We start from the raw sequence: 24,285 nt of genomic DNA, 5'->3' as shown, positions 1-24,285 counted from the left end.
TTCAGTATCACACCAACTCTGTGTGTATATAAAGAGACTAATAAAAGACTACATACTTTTTTTAAACTTGATAACTTAGCATTGATGCATACCGTAGCAGTAAAAAACACATTTTTCTGGGATAATGAGAAATATGGCAGAAGTGGTCCTGCATAACCTACAACTTTAACATCATTTAAAAAATAAAAACCAAGTTAAGAGCCTCTGAGGCCACTTCTTCCTAGTCACCAGTTTTCTCAACCCAGTACTGAAATATTGCCATACTCAGTTGTGTGTTTGAGGGATCACATTTAAATATTTAAAATATATCTACAGTATGTCTTAGTTTTCTTTATATTTGAGATAATCTTAGAATCTTGAGTGTGAAAATGCAGAAATAGTCACAAATGTCTCTGCCAGAAATAAAAACACATCTAGGGTAGCCAGCAAATTCAAAGCGAAGCAAACATTTCCTACTCATACACTAATACTGAGGTCTGTAAGCAGAGTGGGATGAATAATAAACATAAAAGATATATTAGTTCCAATATTACCCATTATTGTTTCTATCACAGGTACTTAAAAAAAATTCTGTTATACAATCAAGATAGTCTGACACTGATAACTATTACATGTAAAAATAGTGCACTATTTTTCTTTTGCAAAGCGAATTTGCATCCTAAGAGCTGGTAAACACTTTTTGTTCAAAATACAGAAAAAGGTGAGACATTAAAAAAAATTAAATTAAGGCATTCAAAATGGGTAAAGTTGCCTATCATGAAGCATTAGGAAACTGACAGAATTAACTTCAAACTTCTCGTTACAGTAACTGCTTAAACATGATCATGCAGCTTCCATGGGGTATACACAAACGAGGGATACAAACTTCAACGTCATGGCTTTATACAAGTGCATAGTCGCAACTGCAGTTTGTTAGGATATCTGATTACTGTATGTAAAAAAATAAATGGGACATTTGAAGAACCCTCTTGCAGCAATACAGTACTATGTATATGTGTGTGTGTGGGTGTGGGTGTGGGTGTGTATGTATATATACGTACATATATGTATATATACATATACATGTACGTATATGTACATACACACCCACACCCACACCCACACCCACACAGTATAATGGTCACTTCTTAAAGATGCAGTCTCCATCGCTGTAGTGGAACCCATTCCCAGACTCTTCTGGTGAATGTGCTGGTGAAATCTCTCCGTTGAAGCTGAAAAGATGATTTCTTTAACTCTTCTCAAGCCTTTTGTGCAATGTAGTGTGAGTGACTGCCAAGAGAGCTTCATGGAACAGCTTTGGAAGAGCTGCACGACACTCTTACTCTATTAACCAATCACTGTTGGTTCAACATGTTGTTCCAAAGGAGAGCAGAAAATCTCCAAGATTTATAATTTATATTGCAGGAATAAAGGGAAATGTGTGTGTGTGTGTGTGTGTGTGTGTGTGTGTGTGTGTGTATCAGTCTCTCAGGAAAATATAGCTTTTTAAGAAATTTTGGGCCATCATATTTCAGTCTTGTTTTAACTGGAAGAATATGACCACCTTGAATAACAACTGCATTCACAGAAGGCAGCTAGCTGGAAAAAAAGAAAAAACAAAGTTAGTTGATACAGTAAAATACTTTAAGAGATTGTTAAATTCTTTGAAAAGGCATTCCATTTATATCATTAAACTATGTAGTCTTCCAACCCCTATGCTTCTAACACCTAAATCATACATAAAACATATTTACTATATTACTTTTCTGATTTTTAGGTACATGCAATTATATTCTTATATTTTCCTACAAACACAACACACAAATTTTAATACGGTTAACTGGCCATTAGGGTTAGATAATAGGTCATGGAGTAAGTCAGGGGAGTGTTAAGTTTGCCTTGGAGATTAAGTGCTCCCGACTCATGTAGCTGAACGAACAGTGGACTTTTGGATCAGGTTCTACTGGACTATTTGACTCTTAGTCACATTTTTTTAAATCTATGACATGGGAACAAACACATTGTTACAGTAAGTATATGTAAAAATCTCTGTAAATCTTGGTTATAAACACCTCCCAATGATACATGATTTAAGTCTATTTTTGCAATATGCTCCCTTAGGTTAAGGCAGATATTACTTCTCTTAAATCCATTCTACGTAAAAGGTTTAATCATGAGGTTCGAATTTCCTTTAGCCACTGTTAACCGAAGTATTTTTTTTTTTTTGTAACCAAACTATTTTATTTGTTCTACAAGCACAAGAACTTTCACAGCATATCAGTAGCACTCTTCGGCAAGAGGAACATTATCTTTTCACAAAGCAAACGTTTCACAGCATCACAAAGAAAAGCCAAATCAGAAACAGCTATTTCACAGCACTTATTAGACTTACAAAGTTTTCACAGTTTCAATTCTTGCAGGTTAGAAAGAAAGAGGAGGGGAGGAGAGAGGGATGAGGGAAAAGGAATCCCATGCTATGTTCACAAACTAATACAGTTGTAGGAACTTGAAATCATTGTAAATTTCACTTGTCTGAATATCTGAATATAGATTCTTTGGAATGAAAAAAAAAGTACTAGAATCAGCTTCTTTTGTTATGTCTACATGTTCTATTCCTAAGATAAAAAACGAATTCAACTGTATTGAAAATATGTAGCTAAAAAAGATTCTGAACATAGCATTTCACTTTTATAACTTAACATGGAAATTTCAGTTAGAAGCTTTTCTGAAAACTACTTTTCAAATATATTATTAAAAATAAAAACAATAAAATTCAAAAACTAGTCAAAACCAATGAAAACCCAAGTGCAAATCACATGCACTACTTGGAAATACTAAGATAACTCATTTTTCATTTTTTGATTTACCCCATTTATTTCTTCAGAAATCAAAAACATCGTCATCATCATCACCACCATCAACATCATCAAATGACCAATCCCAGTCTTTAAATGCCAAATCAAGCAATCTGCAATAGGAGGTTTGTAAATTTACACTCTAACACTTTAGAAGTAGCAGTTTAACATGCTAATTATCTAGAAATCACACTTTGTGCTCCCTTCATCAATAACAACAGTCAAAATTAAGAGGGTGGCACACAGGGAACTCTTCTTTCCCTTTATATATAAATGCATATGATGTACATATATAAGGTATGCTTTCCAGAATACCAGAGAACCAGATGATATTCGTGGATAAGATACAATCTTCTCCCCACTGGGCCCAGATGATGTAACTAACCATCCTGACGCCTACTTTGATTTGACAACTATGAAAGCTCAACACCTGTCCACACTCCCTTCACAAAAGGACCCAGAGTACCAGCTCACGTTTTTCTAGAATACACCACAAGCCCTAGTTTAAAGAGAGAGTAACACTAAGAATGCAGCTTTCTCGATTCTAGCAGGACCCTATTTGTTCAATGGGTCACTGATAGTGATGCTCTCTGTGAACAACTATGAACAAGAGAAAAACCACAGGTATACAGTAAAACTTGGATTGCAAGTAACTTGTTCTGCAAGATGCGCAAACATTTCTAATAAATTTTAACTTAATGAGCGAGCAGTGTCTTGCGATACAAGTAGTAGGTGAGGCTGAATGTCATGTGATCACAACTGAGCCAATGGTGTTCTCCCTGTATCTCTCTCTCTCTCTCTCTCACTGTGGGATTGTGGGTGATCATCTCCCATGCTCTGATGCTTGGTCTCAGACCATGGTGTTTGGCAAAATCAGTGATTTTTCAGAATGTTGGAAGGTGCCCACAACTGGCACTAGTATATTTTTTGTCACTTCAAAGCATCTATGGAGGGGCACCTGGGTGGCTCAGTCAGTGAAGTGTCCAAGTTCAGCTCATGATCTCACAGTTTGGGAGTTTGAGCCCCATATGGAGCTCTCTGTTCTCAGCATGGAGCCCACTTCAGATCCTATGTCTCCCTCTCTCTGCCCCTCCCCTGCTCGCTCTCTCAAAAATAAATAAAAACATTTTAAAAAATTTAAAACCAAACAGAACAAAACAAAGCACCTACGGACAGTCTTTTGCTGTTCCACACAAGAGTAAGCTTAGGAATGCTTTGCTTCATTCTAGGCCAGACTGCCTGCAGATACAGACCCTGTCCTCTGCTGCTTTACTGCCAGTTTCATGAAATACAGTATATGGCAAGAGTTTAATAATGTACTGTAGTCAACATCAGCGCAAGCTTACACAATGGCCCCGATGCAGAAAAAAGATTCCATTGAGCCAACAGACTGTAATGATTCCATTAGTGATAGTGAAAGTCATCCTACACAATAACCCTCCTCTCTCGTCTCCCTCCCACCAGCCACAAAGGCTTTCAAAGGTAGGTAAATACAGGTTAATCTATTTTTTTTTTATATTTTGTATTTTCTTTATTATTTTGTATTATATTACATTACTGCAATCATTTTTATATGAATACTTTTGGGTTTTGGAACAAATCATCCGAGTTTCCATTATTTCTTACAGGGAAATTCACTTTGATATACAAATGCTTCAGATTACAAGCATGTTTCTGCAACGAATTATGTTCACAAACCAAGGATTTACTGTATCAGCATCATAGCTACTTATCTTCGCTGAGTAAACTGGACTTAGAGCAGGGATATATGTGGTCTTTTCTTTCCAATCGAATCCAATCATCTAATGCAACATCCAATGTAGTGTTAACTTTTTCATTGTTGTAACTGTGATGTTCATGAATCAACTTATGTCAAGGAATTCATATGGCCTCTAAAGTCTCATCTGTGACTTCAACTTTAAAGTTAGTTTGTAAACTTTAATTTATATGATTTACTCAAAACTATTTATAATGCATATTTCACAGGTGTCATCCCAAGAGATTCTGATATAATTGGACCACAGGGGTAGTGAGGCCTAAGTATCTGCATTTTTAAACAACAAACCTGAAATGAATTCTGATGCAGCTAGTTGACTTTGGTAATCACTGACAGAGTATGTTGATGGATGGTTACCCTAATTTAAAAGTAAACAAACCCACTCAAATTACTCTAAAATGTGCTAACTATAGAACAATATATAAGAAAACACACAAATATAATTATTCACTTAGACACATATCACATTTTTCTAGGCTTACACAGACAGTAACTGATAGCTAAGGTACTGCTTGGGAGATCAGTGGGCCTTCCTGATCAAGCCCCAGCTCTGAAAAATCCGCATTTTATATCCTCCCAAAACCTTTGAAGTGTGTGTGAAGTGTGCACCTGTGTCCCAGTCTTCAAATTTCAAAAGTCTGGTCACTAGGCTGTTAGCACGATGTCTGGCAAGACTTCCCTTAAAGCATCACCACCCCCGCCCCGCCCCCAGCCCCTTCCAGTCAGCCATCGAATTATTGTCATTTTACCTTAAGAAAGCTTTCTCTAACTTGGTTTCTTCCCTCCATTTTCAATGTCAGTACCTTAGTGACTTTAATGTCATTAAAGTCAACACATACTAATCTCCTGCTGAAAGACTTCTATCTGAAGAACAAAATAGACACTCCTCTAGCATAGTGTACCCGGTCCTTTTCAACTTGGCTCGAAGTTTTCTCTCCAGTGTCAGCTTCTTCTCCCTGTCATACCCTCGCCCCATCCTAATCCAGCACATTATAAACACATAATATGCAAGTAATATTGACAACTCAGTGCCTCTACAAGTCAACATTTTGCCTACCACCGTCTTTTCCCTTATTATTTTACCTGGAAAATTACTGATCTTCCCCTTTTTGGAGACGTCTCTTGATGCCCTTAGGCAGAATTCTCCATGCTTTCCTTTGTTCCCCTCTAACACTCACTCATGCTTCTTATTATGAAAAAAAATTTTTAAATAGTACTGTAACTATCTGTTTGATTTCCTATCTCCTCCCTTAAATTATCAGTAAGGATACACTTCAGGCCCATGAAAATTATTGCCAAAGACTGCTTTGGAAAGGGAGCATTACAACTTTGAGTTCTGCTAGAAGTATAGTAGACTGCCCATTTCTTTACATCTCGCCAATACTATGTTTCTTAATCCCTACCAGGTTGGCAGTTTTAATTTAATTTCTTTGCTTAATAATCAACTTGATCTCGTTTTTGTATTTATAGTAATGCTGCATCTGCATGTTCCTCAGTAATGTTTATATTGGGAAGAGGCAATCTTCTTTTTCTTAATGACTTACCTATATACAAAGATACTAACCCATCTTTCTTATACGTATTGCAAATATATGGTATTTTTAAAACTTACAAGGCTTTAGCTTTTGATCACTCAATCTCTAACTTTCTTCGCTTTTACTCCTAAGAAGTTCTCCAATCCAAGATCAGACACATATTCCCCTATTTTCTTCTACTTCATTGAATGGATTTATTTTTGACACTTCAAGTTGTATATAGTTTTTTTCGTTTTCCCCTAAATAAGCAGTCTGTTAACTTTCTAATGTTTATAAATGGAAAAGAACAAAACTAATGATGACGTAAGAGCTCCCCCGACACTTAAGTTTTAACAGGGCTGGCAATGCTTTATTTCTTAAAACTGGGTAAATGAGCATTTGTTGTATTTTTGCTTTATACTTTTATGTGTGGCTTAAACACTGGATTTTTAAAGAAGACCTCGAAAAGGAAAATAATTAAAGAGAAATGCCCTCAGCAGAGACCAGCATTCTGTGTCCTGCTTTGGAACAAACTAAGGATCTCTCCAAACTATTTTGATCACAAATCAGTATTTTATTCACAAATTTCCTACTTTTCTAGCAAGGTTTTTTTTTTAATCAAAATTATCAAGAAATCATTCCCCTGGAATAGCATTTCTACACATTCTGCCTTATAAGCTGTCAATTCATTTCTACTGTTATCGCTGTGAGGCAACGAGGTATTACAGCAGAGGATGTGGGATCTGGAACTAGACCATCCGGATCTGAACTCATGGCTTTGCTGCGTATTAGGCGTGTGACCGCAGGTGCACAGTGCTTCTGTGCCTCAGCCTCCACATCTGTTAAGTGGAGACATTAAGAGCTAAATCACAGGCTGGTTATAAGGATAAATAACTTATTTAGTTAAAACTCACAGGAAGAGTGCCCGACATAAAATATGCCCTCAAAAATACTATTTTACAGAACAGTCGCTAACACTTACTTAACCATCAACTTAAAACACTTGACTACAGAGAAAAGGAAGTGCTGCAAAGACAGTGAAGAGGAGAATGAGAACCAAGAATGTCACAAAAGCCAAAAGAAAACAATGTACTGGTGTGGTCACTAACAAAGACAACTACTGAGGAAAAGTTAAAAAAAAAAGGAGAGGTTAGATGTTTATGGGTGTTATCTTTTAGTGTACACATAAATACGTACACACTTATATATGCATATTCGATGGTGTCTAACAAAGCCAAACATTCAAGAACGACGCCGTGCCAATTAGTTCAAATAAGGCTGGGCTGACACAAGGAGCTGTGGCGTCTACCAGAAGTGCTGTTCCTGATGTTGCTGAATGATCCTGTGACAGGTCTACCCTTTTACCTATAGGAAAGTTACAAATTTATGAGCAGAATGTTAAAGGCCATCAAGGCCAATGCTTGACTCCCCTCCGGAGCCGTGCGGCTGTCAGACTACACACACGTGACAGGCTGAGGAGGCCGTTCTTCCACAGTGTCACCCAGCAGTCACTCGACTCAGGCACCAAGAGTGGTGACAAGGCACTTACTATTCTAGAGCAAGCCCAGCCTCCCAATTCTGGAAATCTCTGACTGCCTGATACCTTTCCCTTGCTGAGTTACAAACGTGCCTCTCTGGTTGGTTCTTGTTCTAATAGGTCATCCACAGAAAAGTTCTTTAAATCTTTACCGCTGTTTATGACCTCCCATCCTTCCAAATCATTTCTTCACAAGATTAAATATCTTTAGTCCTTAGGGTATCTGGGTGGCTCAGTCAGTTGAGCGTCCGACTCTTGGTTTTGGCTCGGGTCATGATCTCGCAGTCAGAAGATCAAGCTCTGTTTTGGGCTCCACGCTGGGCATGGGGCCTACTTAGATCTCTCTCTCTCCCTCCCTCTCTCCCGCTCACATGTGCGCATGTGCACACTTACTCTAAGGAAAAAAAAAATCCTTAGTTCCTTCACTTGCTACACGTGTAACACTTTCAAATGACCCACTACCACCTCGGTTACTCTCTTCTGTATACCCCCCAATTTGTGTATGCTACTCTTAAAATGTGACGCCCAAAATGAAATGGAAACTGGAGGGTGATTCACGTAAGACAGACACAGATACAATTCTATGAGTTAATGAAGCAATGGAGGCACAGATGTTAACAATGAAAATAATGCTGCAGATGCAAAATAAAGTACAAAATTGCATCCTAAATGTGCCCATCTCTATGCTTTCAGCTTCAAAGAGTATATATTAGATGAAAAATATTCACAAAATACCCTATACATTTTACAGTCAGTTTTGATATTAGTTTCAGCTACATGCATAGTTGTGAGAGAAAGAAATCCCTATTACTTACTGTTGCTATGCAAAATGTATTAAAAAATCAGTGAAGAATGATTCGAAGGGCGGGGCCAGAACTAAAATAAAACAAAAAGCAACAAAAATAAAAAGTAAATGTGCCTCCAATAGACCATAATGCTGAACTGGAGGGAAGGGGATGACAAAGAAAGTATTTACCAGGAAGTGAACACGAAAACTGTTACGTAATTGAAAATATGCCCCACTTGGTCTGAAAACTGCTTCATAAACGAATTCTGTATGTTATCACAAGTAGTGAAATCATTGACTTGTCAAATTGCACAGAAGAGTAAAATGTCTCAAAAGGATTGGAGTTCTTATTGTCCTGACTCTGAAATCATTTGCCCTTCTAGGGTCTCAATCAAAAAGAAAGACAATAATACCTATCTGTTCTACTCCACAGGAATATTTTAAAGTTCCAATGACAGAATATATGGAAAGCTGAATGAGTGAACAGATTATAGAAGCACTTGGGAAGCTGTAAAGCACGAGATATTGTAAGCTATTGAAATAGCACAGCATCTATGCATTAATAGTTCAATATTAATAACAGAAATTTAATTTTTAGATGTTTTGCACATGGCACACAGAATGACCTTCAGTGTCTCTGAATTCTTTGAGCTTCTTCAGCTTAATTACTATCATAATCGCTAATTTTATAGTATTTAATTTTCCCATACCTCACAGAAAAATTCAGCATTTTCACTGCTAAAACACCAATTCAACCTTGAAATACTAGTTTCAAGAAAAGTTTCACTTAAGAGGTCTGTGGTTAGAATGCAAAGGTCTCTGATAACACAGCCAGGGCACATCATTACTCATGCACTGAAGGCCCTGTGTCAGGGAACAAAAAGGATGCCCAAAACTGGATACCTGATCTCAGCGTATACTTTATCCTTTAGCTAACCAAATCTTCACATTCATTTCAATAAACAGCAATATTTACAAATGTCGTAGTAGCTAGTAAGCCAAGAAATGGTTATTCTGAATCAAGAATTAAATTACTATAATGTCGCCATATGAAAATGGTGCCATCAAAATGTTTTTTGCATTCATCATTACCTCTGGATTTACTTCCTAGTCCCAATTCTGCCTCAAATATAAGGCACACCCACTTTAACCATTAATTAATATCTGCATTTTTAAGGTTGATCTCTATTGCTCTTTAAATGAGAAACAAGTTATTATTCTAAACTTATAGATGTGAAATTAAAACTTAAGGAAGATTTTGATCCTGCCTCCCAAGTTGTCTAACATAAAAGAGGTTTGCAATATTAAACACAATATGCGTACCTGACACTTATGGATCTGTGTGTACATCCTGTCTACTAAATCACTAAATCAGTCAATATGCTTACAAAATCTCAAAATATTATGGTTATATACATAAACATGACAAAAGTGAGCCCTTTATATATTTTAGGTTGAATTTAATATGTGTGTGATTTAGTCAACAAATCTGTGTTACATTTAACTGAATCAATGAATAAGATATATACACTAAAATAGTTTCCAACATTTGGTAGTCCACAGTTCATTAAAATACCAGGCAAAGGTACATTACAATCAGGAAAATTTGTAGTTGAACACAAATAGTGAAATATTAAAAAAGACACTGTAATTTTTAACCACATTTTTATGCATTACCTTGGTTTGTTTGGGGCAAGCTGTCGACTCGGCCGTCTAATAGACTGGTTTTGTTGTATCTTCATGGAAGTTCTAGGAGATGACCGTGCAAAAGGGTCTGGAGCTGGAGGCTTTTTAGGTATCTTTTTCACCAACCGACTAACCCACTTTTGCTGCTCTTCTGTAGAATTTGCCAATAACAACAGGTTCTTGGCCGTCGAAATATCATAATACACTAAAAAGAAATATTTGGAAAAAACTAATGTGTTTAAATGGACCTGAATGTAAAGAACATTGATGGAACAAGTAATTTACTATTTACCTTTGCAAGGTGCTATAATCTCCTCCTTTCTGTCCATGTGATCTTTATGACATTTAATGTGGCAGCGGCGGCACTCTAACGCAGGGGGGGGTTTGAACATATGCCATAAAGGCTTCATACAAGCCTCACAGTTGGTTGGGAAATGATAGAGGGTAGGAATGAACTCATGTCCCTTATGGCAAATATAATTTGACTTTTCTCCCACGGGCTCCACGGGAAATTCTTGTTCCTTCTTACTTTCTCCTTCATTGGCATACAGAATCTATAAATAGCAAAAAGAATGATGAATGATTTCCAAACAGTTTTATGTAGTAACAATTCTTACAGTGTAAATAAAATAAAAATTAGCCTAAATTATTCAATGAAAAGAAAATGACATTCAAACATTAGTAGGTTCCGTCTAATCAAAAGCTTATATGAGAAAAGCCTTCAGACAGTCACTTGGTTCCCTTTTCAGGAAAAAAATCTATCTTGTTCAAATGTGCCTCCTTATTTTATCCAGGAGATCTTACTGTGTTTCAGCAATTTTATCAGAATAGGCCAAAAGGTAAATTTTCGCTTGATGGGTATCAGAAAGTTTTTCTGGGAGGGAGCGTTCAAGTCAATCCCCCCAAAGGGATGTGGCAATTATACAAAGTGATGCTCTACGATTCTCAAAAACTGACAACTGGGTGATAACTGCTAACGTAGCTTTAATGGAAAGATTTGTATTTGGAGAGTTGAGGAAGAAAGAGGAAACGATGTATAATACACCCCAAATAAACATTACAAGTATCCAGAAATAAGTGGCCAACTCTCCCACAGTACCCCAAGCACAATGGTTTTCACATAGAAGGAACTCAGTAATTGTGGGTTTGACTAATTTTAAAACAAAAGTAGAACAGGGAAGCATTTGGCTTCACTTTAAATTGGAAGTCAAAGGGCTACTGGGTGCAAAATTCAACTTCACAAACAACTTTAACTTTATAGAGAGCTGAGCATAAAGTCAGAAACAGAAGAGAAAGGGTATAGTTTAAAAATGTCGTAATGAGGGGCGCCTGGGTGACTCAGGTGGAGCGTCCGGCTTCGGCTCAGGTCATGATCTCACGGTTCGTGAGTTCGACCCTCCCATCGGGCTCTGTGCTGACAGCTCAGAGCCCGGAGCCTGCTTCGGATTCTGTGTCTCCCTCTCTCTCTCTCTGCCCCTCCCCCACTTGCACTCTTCCTCTCTCTCAAAAAAATAAACACTAAGAAAAACTTAAAAACTAAAATAAAAATGTCGTAATGAACCTTGAACAAAAGGAAAGCAAAGGCCAGAAACAGGATATAAACATACTACAGACTTTACCAAGACAGAGAGGAATAAAGATGTATCCAAACAGAATAAGCATGAAAGACACAGAAGGCTGTTTACCTGAAATATCCTTGGAATTTCTTTAGCATCTGCTCTATATACATCTGTTTGTGTAACTGGTCGGACATGAAATAATTTGCTATAAAAGATTTTTAATAAAGGAATAAAATATTACTAAAGGATCAAATTACATTAGTTATCCTATACTTATGTCAGAAGTTAAAATGGACTACTTTGACCCACGTTAGAGGGTCATAGGATACCTTACTTCTATTAATTCAATCACTCCTTGAGATTTTGAGTATTTCCAGGAAGTCGGAAATTTTCTAATTAGTTTCAGAAAACATGTTTTAGCTAACTCTATACCCCAGACTTTCATCTCTATGAGGCAAATATGAGAAAATGTAACAACAGTACAGTAGGAGCTATACTATATATATTTATGTATAAATAGCACTAACTTGACAAAAAGGTCACATTTGTCTCATACACTTTACAAGAGAAAGTTTCTAAATATTCTAATAAAAACACTTACTCTATATCTAAAACCATGTAAGGATTAGATTGTTCTTTATCTTGTTCACTGTCATAGAAAAGAATCTTCTTACTGCTTACAATCACATACTGTTAAAGAGGGAGAGAAGGAATTAATGACTAAAGTTAATCTATGTATCACATTTATTTTCTTTGAAAACAAATTCTACAGCAACAAAAATCATGTAATACCTAAGTTAAATAACTAAACAGTTCTCATTATATCCTTAAAAGGTCTTCCTTAAATAACGACAAATTTATAGTTTGCATATATATTTTTTAAATAAGCAAATTGGGAAGGATATTAATTCAAATATTTTTTAGACTGATTTAGCTTCAAAATTCAATAAGCACAGGTAGCCTTATTGCTATGGTCTGAATGTCTGTGTTCCCCCCAAATGTTTACGTTAAACCCTAACACCTAATGGAAGGGGCTTTGGAAGGTGAACAGGCCATAAGAGCAGAGCCCTCATGAATGGGATCAGTGCCCTTACAAAAGGGGCTCCAGAGAGATCCCTAGCCCCTTCCACCACGTGAGAACATAGCACGAAGTCTGCACCTGGAAGACGGCCTTTACCAGAACCCAAATATCCTGATCTTGAGACTTCCAGCCCCCAAGAACTGTGAGAAATAAAGTTCCATTGTTCATACACTACCCAGTCTATTCTGTTACAGAAGCCTGAATAGACTAAGATATTTACCAGAAATGAACATAATACCAATAATCATAGTAACAGAGGAAAAGAAATAAATAAGCCTTTCTATCATAACCACAGTTGTTTTCCCACTGAAATAGCAAAACACTGAAGTCAACAGGCTTCTGTTTTCCTAGCATCAAAACCTGTTTTATTATTAACAGCACATTAATGATGAAAGGCTTTTTTCACAAAGATACATAAAATCACATCATTCCAAATCAAAGTCCAAAGTTTTATGCGTCTAAAAGTTCTAGTTATATGTATCTTACAACTACAAAAGTAAAATGGCTAGAGCTAAACCAAAAGCAAAATAAAAGAACCATATTCAAAACTACCAAGTACCTTTTTAACCCATCCGAATTTCTTAGTGTTGTTTCGCACAGGCAATGAAAGCCATCCTTCTAGTCTTGATTCTATCAATAAGCACAAGATATGAGGATAAATAAAACAATTCTCCTAAGAAAATGAGAACTATAATGACATTTTAACAGAAAAGTCATAGAACAAATCAAATACGCCCCTCAGAATTTATCATTATATTATTATCTAGGCTGTAATAACGATGCAGGATCAGTATAAGCAAGTTATGAAATGCAAAACAAAATCCAGGTTATACCACACTGGAACTATATTCGCTATAGTTTATATGGTCAAATGCCCCCGGCTGATTAAATGTGTGCATCTGCAAAGTTCAGCAGAAAAGTTGCAAAAAAAGAGAAGCAGTTCTCTATTCTCACTGATACAACTATATGAGAAATTTTTTCCTTTGGAAGAAGGCCTAATTATAGATTTACTGCATATATATCTTCTTTGAAGAGAAAATCTTTTAAGTTAATAATTACATGTTCAGGGAAAATGGATTTTTTAAATGGCTCAAATAAAATTAAATAAAGTTGTGTAAATTACAGATCAAATGTGGTTAATAAGTTGCAATATAACCAGAAGATTTCTAAATTCCAAAACAGCAAAATTGGTAAAATTCTAGTTCAACAAAGGAAACCGCCTGAATCCTTAGAATTTGTTTCAAAGGCATCTGATCAGTATCATTTAACGAAATAACTAGGGGCAAACCAGCATTTTTGGAGGTTATTCTAATAATCACGTACTGAACTATGCTAGATGCTTTCCATAAATTGCGTCACACGAGGACACAACTCTGACTCCAGTACCTATATATACTCTCTTACATCAACGACCTTCAGACTCTATAACAGAAATGCTGCCATTAAAAACAGCCCATAGACAGGCACCTGGGTGGCTTAGTCGGTTGAGTGTCCGACTTTGGCTCAGGTCATGATCTCACGGTTCGTGGGTTCAAGGGCCGCACTGGGCTCTGTGCTGACAGCTCAGAGCCTGGAGCCTGCTTCAGATTCTGTGTCTCCTTCTCTCTCTGCTCATCTCCACTCACACTCACTCTCTGTCTCACAAATAAATAAACATTTGTAAAAACAGCCCACATCACGTGAAATGTCTGGATGTGGTCCTCCACCAACTTAAGGGACTTAATCAGATGATCTAACAATTTGAGTAAGACTGAAATTTACTGCTAAAATCTAAAACTTCAATACAATTACTTATGATTTATATTATATACTGTTTTATACCTGGGAAATGTGGCAACAATATAAAAAAACTATAGCTATTTCACTTTGCATTCAATTAGTAAGGGGTTAAATTTTACCTCATATTCAGCTGCTCATACGCTAATTTCCCACTGCATTTACATTAGGCCTGCACTTATACTAACTGTGTGTTCAACATAGTGATTTTATGTCGTCCATTTAGTTTTTCACTTCAACTCTAAGTCCTTTCAGGACCGAGACTGGGTTGAACTGTCTTTTAAGGCTTAACACAATGTTGACCAGCTAAGCACTCAGTGAAAACCTATATACATCCTCGCAAACAGTCTACGTGCTTTTTTTGTACTTGTCACTCTTGATATGCAACTTCAGGAAGAATTTCTTGTTGGACGAAAATGGACGAAACAGACGGTAAAACCATATGCTCTTTAATGATCTGAAGTTGACAAAATAAGTCTATCAAATATAGTAGCAATGCCATGTGACAATACCTTTAAAAATTCTTTATTCATGCAGCACTTTCTTTTTAACGGAGACCAGGACAATTTGTTAGTGGATAATTAGTCGATGTTACAAAAACTTTGCAGAAGGACTGAAATTAAGGGGAGGGTGACAAACCCCAAAGGGGAAAGATTTTCAGGATATCACCTGTACCATCAGGTTCCGATGAAATGGGTAAGTAAGGCAAAGATTCTTCTTCTGAGTCAGAATCAGAGTCAAGAAGCATATGAGAACTGGAAGGCTTAGTGGCAATATTGAGAGAAGTAGAGGAACGTTGGTAGGTGAATGACAGGGATTCCATAGTGCGTGACTGAGTGATATGAACTAAACATCCAGCACGAGAGGAAGTAAGAATGCAGAAAGAAGTTAAGAGAAAATAAAATGAAAACCTGAAAAGAGAGCTTCCTGTAATACATAAAGAGCTAACTTAAGCAAACATGTGGAATTTTCTTTTGCATTGTTTCGCAAACATTTTTGTCAAAAATCAATAAACACTGTAAGTCTAAACTATCATTTGAATCCCCACTCCAAGGAGTAGGCTTTTCTTAAAGAAATGACAAACATTTTTCTCAAGAGCAGAATCAATCATAGAGCTTAAAACAATCAACTGCTTTATCTTTAAGACGAAGTCGTTTAATAAAAATAGCCCAAGAGCTGAAAAGAAATCCATACCTGGAAAGCCATCATCTGCCTCAGCATCCCCTGGTCCACTGCCTATACTGGAACTATCCAGACCAATATGCAAGGCCTGGAGCTGGGACCGCAGCTGCTCAATGTCACTATCTTTACTGTCCAGGGCCATCTGCAGTTCAATTCGAATCTGGCTCTCTTCAGCTATTTGCTACAAGAAATTAAATTACATCAAATTAATCTGATGCCATATACCTCATAACTTCCTTTAATTCAATTAACAATTATGAAGTAATAGAAATGTCCTATAACCAATAAAATATGTGCAGACACGAAAATAATTCTTCTTAAAAAGAAGTCTTGGATCTAGAGTTCAGAAAGTATTCTTACAGCCTGCATTTCATTCAGTTCTTTCTGATACTTGATCATCTGCTGGGTCAATTTTTCACGTTCAGATTTAAGCTCCATATGTAGCTTTCTATTCTCTTTTTCTTTTCTCCGCACATCAGTGTCACTACCACGCTTGACGGGTTCTTTTCGATTCATGATCTCGGCCAACTTGTTCACAGCCTTAAAAACATAAACATAAGTATGTAATAAAATACATCGATGCTTCTTGATAACTTACCAATAGCAAGTTATATGACCACTAATAATCTCCTTCCCTATACATACAGGGTGACAGAGAAACACTGTCTATATTAAGTAACGCACCCTCCATTACTCGTTACCCTTCTCCAACCTACATTTGTTTCTCACGCTCGTGTTCTCTAAGAAATATAATTTAAAATGTTTAAATTACATCAGGTTTGATCTCATGTCACTTTCTATTACTGTGAGTTTTTAGTTCCTAGAGACACTTTTACGAGGCAGATCCACTTTCATCCTGGAGGACGAGAATGCTGCAGTGGCACCACATTAATAAAATACAGTGTGTTCAACCAGAGAACTAAGCATGTGGGACCCACAAAGATTCACGCAGCATGTACAACCATAAATGTTGGCAGAAGGATGCTCAAATGTTTACTCTCCCTAGTTTCTTAAAAGCAGAAAAACTTACCAGATTACAATAAAAAATTAGGAGGGAGTGTGATTCCATATGGAAAAATTAAGGAAACCGTTAGTAAACACTGAATTAGACAAAGCTAACCACATCTAGCTTCTTCCAATCTGGCAAAAATCAGGTCATTGTGATTGGTTCACAAATACTGATTCATTCAATGACTGCTACAGCCAATCTGTAATGCTGGAAGTAAAATGTAAAAGAGAGAAGAAACTGAAAGAATTCAAAATCACATTTAGACTTTATTACACATACTTGAGTTTTCAGTGTTCTCTCTGTTAATAGTTGCTTCTCAAATTGTGCTTTAATAGCGGCTGCACTTATCTCCTCATCTTTCAACCGCGATAGCTCTGAAATATGGAAAAACGCAAAAATTATATTAATAATTACAACAACTGACAAAACATTAGGCATATTTAAAATATAAACCTTATTCTCTGTTCATACATACGTTCTTGGGCATCTTTTAACTTGTTATTTAATTCTTCTTTCTCATTTGCAAGATTGGCAACATCACTAGTTAGTGTCCTGTTAGTTTCTTCAAGCTAAGAACGAAAGCGGAAAGAAAATCCTATCACAATTTACAAAATCTAAGTTATAAAGCAATAATTGAAAATGAAAATATCCTAGAATGTTGCTAAAATTCTTATTTTTCTAAGTACATCTATATCTATGCTTCGTGGCTTTGTGGAACCTTATCGAAATTCACCCTTGGTGAAAACTTCACTGACTGTGATAGACTTCATATGCACCCCAGGAAGCAAAAACATTGCCCTTCTCTCAAAGATCCTTAGTGGTATTTTTAATGAGAAAAACATTTAATAAACTAAAAACAAACAAATACCATAACAGATCTCTGCATTTCATCATGCAGAGTAAACAAATTTTTAACTGTAGTATTTCCTCCAGGACATTTTAAAATGAAATAAAATTTTACTAAAGACGCTGACATCCTTTGTTATTCTCTCCAAATCCTATTCCTATTCTTCCTTCCCCAAAGAAATTTTATTGTGAATTCTATGCTCATCCTTCCCATCAATGATTATATCCTTTTATTACAAACACATAACATATAGCGTGGTTTTATGTGATTTTAAATTGTCCATAAACAGCATCACACTGTATCTTTCTGTAATTGCTTTCACTGGAGATCATACTAAGAATTAAATTGTTGGGATGCCTGGGTGGCTCAGCGTTTAAGCATCCGACCTTCGACTTCGGCTCAGGCATGATCTTGTGGTTTGTGGGATGGAGCCCTGTGTTGGGCTCTGTGCCGAGAGCACAGAGCTGCGTGAGATTCTCTCTCTCTCTTTCTGCCCCCCACTCTGTTCTGCTCAAGCATGTGTACTTTCTCTCTCTCCAAATAAGTAAACTTAAAAAAAGAATTAAACTGTTGATATATAAAGATCTAATTAAATCATTTTAAGTGATAGAGCAGTCCCATCTTCTACCACATAGCATTTATCCATTCATTCATCTATTGAGAAGACTGACTGCTAAGACATTTGAATTTCTCGCTATTACAAACATTTATGCTGCTATAAAAATTGTACCTGAATTTCTCTACCATATTTATCTTAACCATCAACTTTCTTTGGATTATATGAATATTTAATTTTTCATATTTAGAATAAATAATATTTAAATTGCCACATTATACACTATACTATATCATACTAAATCTATACTCCTCATAGCTTTAAATAAGAACGTCATTTCCCACACACCCTTCAAACGCTTGAAATGAGATAGTGAATTCTGCCATCGTAATGGATACGAAATGGTATTTCAAAGTTGTTTTATCTAGCCTTTCTTAAAGAGTATTTAGGTTAAGTATCTGCTTATGTTTTTTAGGGTTTTCTCTTTTGGCCAATTTTTCTTTTGGATTGTTTAACTTCTTCTCATTGAGCTCGAGAGCGCCACATGTGTTCTAGACACAAATCCCGTTTAATAAAAACATTACAAGTATCTTCTCCCTGCAGTTTGTGGTCTTCTGCTACAGTAAGTTCTGGATTTTGTTCTGTTTAAAGTTTTTCTTTTTCATCTTTAGATCTTTAAGATAGCTAGAATTTATTCTTGTTATGTTGTAAAAGGTAAGGATCTAACTTCATTCCTTCCCACACAAAAAGAGTCATCCCAAACCTTTCATTGTATCTGTATCCTTTCCCACCGACGTGTCTGTCGACACTGCTCTCACAGACCAAGGTCTTTACGTGCGAGAGTCTACTTCTGGCCTCCCTACTTATTTCCACTGAACGGGAATAAGCGTCCCTGGCTCCGATGCCACACTTTCTAATCAATGTACCATTTTAATGACCCGGATAACTGATAAAACAAATTCAACTACTTGATGTTTTCCTTCTCTTTGAAACTCTCATAATTTTTTTTTCAAGTTACATAGGACTACCTTCATGGTAGTTTCAAGATTCTTCTGAACTAAGATTTGTTTAGCAAGAAAAAAATGGTTTATGCTGTTTTCTGCTTTTGCTTTTTCCCTTTCCCTTTAGTCCTTTCACTCCGAATTTACCAACAGGCAGAGCCATTGCAAGTAGTTCTTTTTGTGAGCCTCTTTCTGCCAAACGACAGAGAAGCTAGTGGTTAACTGGATAAAACGTCCCAAAGCCAGAATATACAACTTTTCATTTCTGTCTGCAGTACTTTCCTAGCACTTCTAAGTAACATTTGTGACACAGTAATTTAATTAAAATCAAAAAAGGACTAAAAAACTTTACTTACAGATGCAATTGTAGCATCTTTTTCAGTGAGTTCCTGTTTGTGTCTAGCCATCATCTCTTTGATCTCAAGCTCTTTCATGATTTTCTCTTTTTCCAAATCAGAATATTGCTCTTCAGCAATTGAACGAGCCAGCTGCTCAGAATCTGCTTTGGTCAAGGTGATCTCCAGTTGAGCAGCCAAGGAGTCCCTACATTTTAATGATACGTGATTTTAATGTTCAATTTTCACTAGGAAGTCCAAGTTTCTAATACACTTCATCGACAAATTCTTACTGAGGGCACAGCAGGTACTGTTCTAGGAGCTGAGTGCCCAGTTATCAACAAAAGAGATAAGAATCTCCTTCTGTACCTTTCGTCCTCGAATTCCTGTTTCTTCTGCTGTAATTCTTTACAAAGTTTGGTCTTTTCTTCACATTCTTCTTTAAGTTCTCTCACCTGTGTTTTATAGAGAGTCTAAACAGCAAAATAGAACAGAAGAAACATGTCACCGCCATTATCACCATCAGCAGGAACATTATTTCTACATTCAAGGTCTATCCACACAAAAAGTCAAGCTGAACACAAATATGTTCCTGAACACTGAGTAATGTTGGGCCTCCGAGCAAACTAATAGTTTAATGGGCTTTTCTAGTAATCAACCAAGTAACTAATACAAGTTCTGCTAATAACTTGGAAGCTCGATTTAAATTTTTTTAATTAATTATTTATTTTGGGGGGGGGGGGGGGAGAAAGCGCGCACACACGCAGGCCCGTGTGAGAGAGTGGGGGAGGGGCAGAGAGAAAGGGAGACAGAGGATCTGAAGCAGGCTCTGTGCTGACAGCAGAGAGCCCGAAGTGGGGCTTCAACTCACACACTGTGAGATTGTGACCTGAGCCGAAAGTCAGCCGCTCAATGGATTCAGACACCCGAGCGCCCCAAGAAGCTTGCTTTTCAACTGGGTATCAGAACTTCTCATTAAATGACACAGATTGGTAGGATAAAGAGGCAAAGAAGTATACTACTAATTTAGACAAGGAAATTTTGTTGGCTTAAATGAAACAAAGGTGACATTACTACTTCATATTTTAAAACTGATTTTAAAAATGCAAACATTAAAATGACAATTTCTTCATGAAAATTCTTCCTCAAAAAGCAATGTTTTTTAAATCAACTTCACTGATGTGCTTAGAACTATTTTTCTAGCAATGATAATAGATTTCTGTTAAGCTATCAATAGTCACTTGCCCAGCTATTCTTTCTACATGAATTGTGTGGTACGAAACATCCTATCCCAATCTGTCTGATGTTTGCTAGAAGAATCTATCCTAAAGACAAGAATCGTTTTCCTCATTCTGCAGCAAACTTTTAATTCTACAAACAAGACAATCTTCAAACTAACGTATCCGGAACTTACTGAGAAGTACTGCTCTGCTTCAAGCTGATCTTGGAGTTCCTTCATTTGCCCGTCTGCATCTTGACGTTCTCTGCGGGGACATTAAAGCAAAGGTTCAAATAAGCTACCTATATATTAAACCAGCAACTCTTGAAATGTGGCCTAGGGAACCACTGGGCTTCCCTGGAGCCTTTAAAAAAAAGAAGTCCCAAGAGGTCAAATTATTTTCGTAATACTAATCACCAGTGTGGTGGGTTTTTTTGGTTTTTTTTTTTCAAATTCTCATTCTCTCACTAGTAAGTATAGACTTTTTTTTAAAGTTCTATAACATATGATGTCATCATTCCAACAGCTAATGAAATATGTTTGTATGCTCTTGTGTTTTAAAATTTTCTCAGTTTTGGGGCTCAGTCGGTCGAGCATACAACCCTTGGTTTTAGCTCAGGTCACGATCTCACGGTTCACGGATTCGAGCCTGCATCGGGCTCTGCGCCGATAGCACAAGTCTGCTTGGGATTCTCTCCCTCTGCCATTTGTGCTCCCACGCTCTCTCAAAATAAATAAACATTTAAAGTAAGTAAATTAAACAAATAAAATTTTCTCTGTTTTGATTTCTAACACAAAAAATATCATGAGATATAACTCACATAAACAAAAATTTTGGGGGGCCCTTCATAATTTTTAAGAGTGTAAGGGGGTGCTGAGACCAAATAGTGATATATTAGAACAGTAATACTAAATTACATATTGTCACACATTCACTGTGATCAGCCATTTCTGCCCAACTAGTAGAATTAAAAGAGGACCTGAGAATTGGTCATCTTAGGATGAGTGAAGAAATAACTGAGAAGGGGTCAGAGGGGAGGAAAGACGCACAAGTTTTTATGTTTATTAAAAAAAAAAAAAAATTTTTTTTAGTGTTTATTTGTTTTTGAGAGAGAGAGACAGAGTACCAGCAGGAGAGGGGCAGATAGAGACAGAAGAGGAGACACAGAATCGGAAGCAGGATCCAGGCTGAGCTGTCAGCACAGAGCTCGACGAGGGGCTCGAACCCATGAACCATGAGATCGTGACCTGAATTGAAGCTGGATGCTTATCCAACTGAGCCACCCAAAAAAAAAAAAAAAAGCGCCCCTAGCTTTTATGTTTAAATGTAGATGTTTAAATTGCACAGATTTGTACATTTTGTAAAAATTCACGAAGCTCTACATATCATTTGTGTGTTTTTTCTGTATGCATTATTACATATATGTATGCATATATCTTCAATAAAGAAATAAAATTAAATAAAAAATACATAAAATAAAAAGTGAGCCTCACAACCCATTTAAGAGGTTGTGTTGAAATAAATTCTGGAGTTTTTTTTTTTTTAATGTTTATTTATTTCTGAGAGAGAGAGAGAGAGAGAGTGCAAGTAGGGGAGGGGCAGAGAGAGAGGGACACCTGAAGTGGGCTCTGTGCTGACAGCAGAAAACCCAATGTGGGGCTCGAAACCCACAAACTGTGAAATCATGACTTGAGCCAATGATGGAGGCTTAACTGACTGAGCCACCCAGGCACCCCAAATCCTAGGGTTACTAAGAAAACATAAAAATCACAATTATTCCAAGTCTAAGCTAAGGGGAAAAAGGCAAATTGGAGAAGAACACCACATATATGATACAATTAGAAAACAAAAATGCTCCAAAATCTACAAAAAACTCAACCCTACATACACTGTACAGATACAGAAGAGTAAATAACGAACTATCACAGTAGATTCTTTCTGGCGAGATGAACTACGTCTGCATTCATTAAGGGGAACATTTACTGTTTAGTCTGAGTATTTTATAGGGAAAAGACATTTAAATACCACCTAGATATTTAAAAATATACACAGCAAGAAAGACTCAGACCAAATGATTTAATCATACTGTTTTCAATCTGTGTGTTACTTAAGGCTTTTATTCTTATTCTCATTTAACATAATTTGGTCACTTTGTTTACTTACTGGCTCTTAAAACCTCCACATAAAGAAAGTTATCACTCATTGTCACTTTATGTGTTATATCTGTATTTTACTATTGAGGTGCCTGCTATTAAAAGCGAGGATTCTAATTTTTCTGAGTCAAAAATGGGAAAGATGCTGATTAATACTATATCAAAGGTCAATTTTTGGAATGATCTCATCATCATCGGCTAAGCCCATTTGCAGCAAACCTCAGTATAATTTTAATATCCTTGAAGAGCTGCCATCATCCACTTACGTGTAACTTTAAACACCTAACATTTATTAGGTATTTAAGACAAGTACTTTTCAAAAAAATAACCCATTATACGTACATGGTTACAATGAAAAAGTACAGAATGGCACAGAAAAAATCGGCCAGAAAGGGAGCGGTCTCTCTTTCCACACGTCTTCACACCCTCAATTCACTCCCCTGGAGGAATTCACTTCGTTTCAATTCCGTTTCGTTCTTTTGGTAACTACCTCCACATCTCAGCTTATTTCTTGACACAAATTTAAACTCTTCTTTACTAGTTCCCTGCTGCCAGAGTGGGGAGTTAGCTCTTCCTATCCCTCACCTCTCCCCAGCTCTCCTAACACAGCCATATCACTGGCCTCAGCCATACAACCAAGCCTCACTTCCTGCTCCATCAACCACAAACCACAGCCTCCCCAGCCCGGGATGAGAACCGCAATACTCCCACCCACCCTTTCTCTGGTTTTTGAAATTTGACGAGAACACGTCCAAATGCGGGTCTTTCCTTCACTTATTTTCGGTTGAGTCCTTTCAATCTGAAGACTTCTCTTCCCGCCACGGGAAACCTGTTTTCCATTATTTCTCTAACAACTTCCTCCTCTTCCTTCCTTCTCTAGACTTCTCTGTCTGGTGCTAGAACCCCTGGGCCACACACCTTCTACGTCATGCCCTCTTCTTCCACAGTCGATGAAATTTCTTTGAATTTTTCTTCAAACCATCCTAATAAATGTATATGCGGTCATTTTTCATCTTTAACAGCTCGTTCTCATTCTGGCTGCCCTTTTTGCTTTATGCCGGCTTCTTGTTTAATGGAAGTACTATCTCCTAGAAGTTTTGATCAATACTAATTATTACTAATAGGCTTTTTTTATTTGTTTGTGCTTTCCTCTTCTTTCCTTAATATATTCCTCATCTGGGGGTACGTTTCCTTTTTCTTTATCACAGTGTTTCTCTTTAGTACTGAACACTTTCCTCAAACGCCTGGTGATACTTGGTTATTCATTTACAGAGGCGGCAACAGGTAGAAGTAGTAAAAAAAAATCGTTGGGGAAGCAAATATAATCTCGAGGGATAACAGCGGCACTCAACGCATTACTTAAACAGAAAAAGAGAGCAAATGTGGTCAAGAAAATGATCAAAAGAAAACCCGCAGGTAAACCAAAATTAA

The 24,285-nt window shown here is 36.8% G+C and overlaps 1 protein-coding gene across 5 annotated transcripts in view; it reads right to left on the bottom strand.

Moving 5' to 3' along the window:
- Positions 1-1,316: 1,316 nt before the first annotated feature.
- Positions 1,317-24,285, bottom strand: part of ROCK2 (Rho associated coiled-coil containing protein kinase 2) — a 134,217-nt gene continuing 111,248 nt past the window's right edge. The window contains exons 20-34 of one of the 5 annotated variants that reach the window (XM_053891152.1): positions 20,896-20,965; positions 19,851-19,954; positions 19,503-19,689; positions 17,218-17,311; positions 17,022-17,116; positions 16,094-16,273; positions 15,746-15,914; positions 15,221-15,397; positions 13,335-13,405; positions 12,296-12,384; positions 11,821-11,899; positions 10,428-10,689; positions 10,127-10,340; positions 2,847-2,947; positions 1,317-1,578 (exon numbers count right to left, since the gene is read on the bottom strand). In XM_053891152.1, the coding sequence (XP_053747127.1) occupies positions 2,860-2,947; positions 10,127-10,340; positions 10,428-10,689; positions 11,821-11,899; positions 12,296-12,384; positions 13,335-13,405; positions 15,221-15,397; positions 15,746-15,914; positions 16,094-16,273; positions 17,022-17,116; positions 17,218-17,311; positions 19,503-19,689; positions 19,851-19,954; positions 20,896-20,965 (1,879 nt within the window). In that variant the 3' untranslated portion in view covers positions 1,317-1,578; positions 2,847-2,859. Of the gene's footprint in view, positions 1,579-2,846; positions 2,948-8,477; positions 8,539-10,126; positions 10,341-10,427; positions 10,690-11,820; positions 11,900-12,295; positions 12,385-13,334; positions 13,406-15,220; positions 15,398-15,745; positions 15,915-16,093; positions 16,274-17,021; positions 17,117-17,217; positions 17,312-19,502; positions 19,690-19,850; positions 19,955-20,895; positions 20,966-24,285 lie in introns of those variants that run through there. The other 4 variants (XM_053891153.1, XM_053891154.1, XM_053891155.1 and 1 more) reach the window with 4 other exon arrangements.

This window comes from Panthera pardus, unplaced genomic scaffold, assembly GCF_024362965.1.
Source record: "Panthera pardus isolate Hobbes unplaced genomic scaffold, ASM2436296v1 HiC_scaffold_26, whole genome shotgun sequence".
NCBI lineage: Eukaryota > Metazoa > Chordata > Mammalia > Carnivora > Felidae > Panthera > Panthera pardus.
The sequence above is the reverse complement of the archived record's forward strand: the minus strand, read 5'-3'. Positions and strand labels throughout refer to the sequence as shown.